The 3,052-nt window shown below is 55.3% G+C and overlaps 1 protein-coding gene across 2 annotated transcripts in view; it reads left to right on the forward strand.

Moving 5' to 3' along the window:
* The first annotated feature begins 1,645 nt into the window (after positions 1 to 1,645).
* PHYHD1 (phytanoyl-CoA dioxygenase domain containing 1) overlaps positions 1,646 to 3,052 on the forward strand; it is an 11,973-nt gene continuing 10,566 nt past the window's right edge. For both annotated transcript variants that reach the window (XM_008074816.2, XM_008074817.1), the window contains exon 1: positions 1,646 to 1,678. In XM_008074816.2, the coding sequence (XP_008073007.1) occupies positions 1,646 to 1,678 (33 nt within the window). The remainder of the gene's footprint in view (positions 1,679 to 3,052) is intronic.

Genomic DNA, 3,052 nt, shown 5'->3' on the forward strand with positions numbered 1-3,052 from the left:
GGTTCTTGCCCCTCCCCCAGCCCGAGCCCTCCAACCCAGGAGCCCTGGCTGACCTCACTGCTCCTTCTGGGCCGCCTGACAGAGCAGCAGCTCCCAGTGTGGTGGCCCGGCAAACCCCACTTGCTCGGAGCCGAGGCTCCTGGGGGCTGAGCCGTGTCCCTAACTCACTCCCGAAACAGTCTGTCCCTTTGCCATTCAGAAAGCATTGGGCTTGGTGGCTCAGCCTGTAATCCCGCGCTTTGGGAGACTGAGGTGAGTGGATTGCCTGAGCCTGCGAGTTCGAGACCTGCCTGGGCAACTTGGCGAGACCTCATCTCTACAATAAATAAAAAAATTAGCCGGGCGTGGTAGCGCGCGCCTGTAGTTCCAGCTATTGGAAGGCTGAGGCAGAAGGATCGCCAGAGCCCAGCAGGTCGAGGCTGCAGTGGCCGGGAGCGGCCACTCCACTCCTGCCTGGGCGACAGAGTGAGACTCCAACTCAAAAAAAAAACCAAACAAACAGAAAGCATCATTTCGGGGAAGGCCAGTGGCTGGATTTTCAGAGCCAGAGAGCTCGGGCAAGGCTGGCGTGCAGGTGTTTTGACACCGGGCTCTGGTGCACTGGCCCAACATGAGATGCCAAACACCTCAGGCCCGAGGGTGGGCGGCAGGAGCCATCTCTCGTTCCCACATGCGGAGACCCAGGGCCCCCTCCAGCCCCTTCCTCTTCCCAAGACATCCCTTATCGTCTCCTTCCTCTGAGCTGCATAGGGATGCTTAATTCCCTTCCTTAATCCGCCCAGGACCTAGGGCGCTTCAGCTCAGAGCCGGGAGGGGCCCAGCCAGCTGTCCTCCCAGGGCTTCTTCCCCCTTTGGAATCCATCACCACTCAGGGCAGATCTGACGAGGCCAGACACTGGACAAGAATCACGGCTAGTGGCAGCTCCTGGACCAAGACTCCGGTGTCCTCCTGCCTGCCCAGCTTCTTTGCCCAACACTCTCAGAGCACAACTTCGGGCAGTTGGTAAGCAGCAGATGGGTAGTTTCTAGAAAGAAACCCAGAGGGAGTGTTTTAAAAACCACGAAGAGCCAGGCATGGTGGATCACACCTGTAATCCCAGCACTTTGGGAGGCTAAGGCAGGAGGACTGCTTGAGGCCAGCCTGGGCACATAGTGAGGCCTCATCTTTGCGAAAAGTAAAATGAAAAAACCGAGTGTGGTGGTATGCACCTGCAGTCCCAGCTGCTGGGGAGGCTGAGGTGGGAGGATCACGAGAGCCCAGGAGGTCGAGCCTGCAGTGAGCCGGGATTGTTCCAGCCTAGGCGACAGAATGATACTCCCACTCAAAACACATATACACAAGGGCGCACCATGAAGGAGACAGGAGAGGGCAAATCTTCAACCAGTTGTGGGGGTCAGGGGTACGGGGCTAAAGCAGAGACCAGGCCCTCGCCCTGGGCAGACGTGGGAGGGGAGGAGCCTCAGCCTGGAGGGCACCTGCTGGCCTGTGTGTGTCTGGGGGGAGGAGACCTGGGTGGTGGAATTGGGTGTTCTCTGGGCAGGGAAGGGTTAAATCCTTCCAGGCTTCTGCCAGGTTTCCCTTCTGAACTTCCTCCTTCGGGCCTGGACACAGCGCCCAGAACCACCCGTGCCCTACGCTGTCCCCATGGCCTGCCTGAGCTCCTCACAGTTCCAAAAGGTAGGAACCTGCAGGGCGGGGAGGGTCAGGTGAGAGGGGGAGGTGCCCGCCGTACCTCCATTAGTCCTGGGAACTCAACCCTCCCCTCTCATTTTACAGAAGAGGAAACTGAAGCCCAGAGAGGTGGGTTTCAGGCTACAACCCCTGACTTCACTCACAGCCTGGGGTGTCCAGGTCACAGGACCTGGGCTAGGGTGGGGATGTGTGTGTATTTGACCAAACTGGAATAAGACCTTTGAATCAACCTGGCCAGAAGCCAGGCACGGTGGCTCACACCTGTAATTCCAGCACTTTGGGAGGCCAAGGCAGGAGGATCGCTTGAGCCTGGGAGCTCAAGACCAGCCTGGGCAACATAGCAAGACCTTGTCTCTACAAGCAAAAATTAGCCTGGCGTGACAGCTGGAGTTCCAGCTACTGGAAGGCTGCGGTGGAAGGATTGCCTGTGCCCAGGAGGTTGAGACTGCAGTGAGCCGTGATCCTGCCACTGCACCCCTGCCTGGGCAACAGAGACCCCAACTTAAAAAAAGAGAAAAATTTAAGCCGGGCTCAGTGGCTCAGCCTGTAATCCCGCACTCTGGGAGACTGAGGTGAGTGGATTGCCTGAGCCCGCGGGTTTGAGACCTGCCTGGGCAACTTGGTGAGATTTCTTTCTTTCTTTTCTTTTTTTTAATCAATATTTTTTATTATGATTTTGTGGGGTACAGTTAAGGGTTAGGTGTACCATTACGTTTCATTCAGGCACCCTGTTGATAAGAGGTGTTTCCCCATCCCCAGATGGATATTTGCGACTGTTAATCCCATCCCCCTCCCCCCGAGATTTATTTATTTCAACTCAAAATAAATAAATAAGTAAAAATAAAAACTAGCCAGGCATGACGGTGCATGCCTATAGTCTGAGCTACTCAGGAGGCTGAGGTGGGAGGAGTGCCTGAGCAAAGGTGGAGGCTACAGTGAGCCATGACCGCGCCACTGCACTCCAGCCTGGGCAGCAGAGTGAGACCCTGACTAAAGAAAAAAAGTCAGATACAAATGAGTATCTGCTGTGAGAAGTAGGCCAAATGTATTCCTCGCTGGTTCTCAGACTTTCAAATGGAGGATAATGGGAGAGCCTCCTTTAGAAAACCCTGCAGGCGCTAGAGTGGTAGCAGCTGTTATGATGGACTTGGAAATAAAGATTCTGGAACTGTCTGCCAAAACAGTAACAGTCTAAGTGTAGGAATTTAGCAGCGATTTTCTTTTCTTTTCTTTTCTTTTTTAGTTGGAGTCTCACTCTGTCGCCCAGACTGGAGAACAGTGGCAGCTCCCGGCCACCGCAGCCTTGACCTGCTGGGCTCCGGCGATCCTTCCGCCTCAGCCTTCCAAGTAGCCGGAACT

Source organism: Carlito syrichta, unplaced genomic scaffold, assembly GCF_000164805.1.
Source record: "Carlito syrichta isolate Samal-C Ts95f unplaced genomic scaffold, Tarsius_syrichta-2.0.1 Scaffold117922, whole genome shotgun sequence".
Lineage (NCBI taxonomy): Eukaryota > Metazoa > Chordata > Mammalia > Primates > Tarsiidae > Carlito > Carlito syrichta.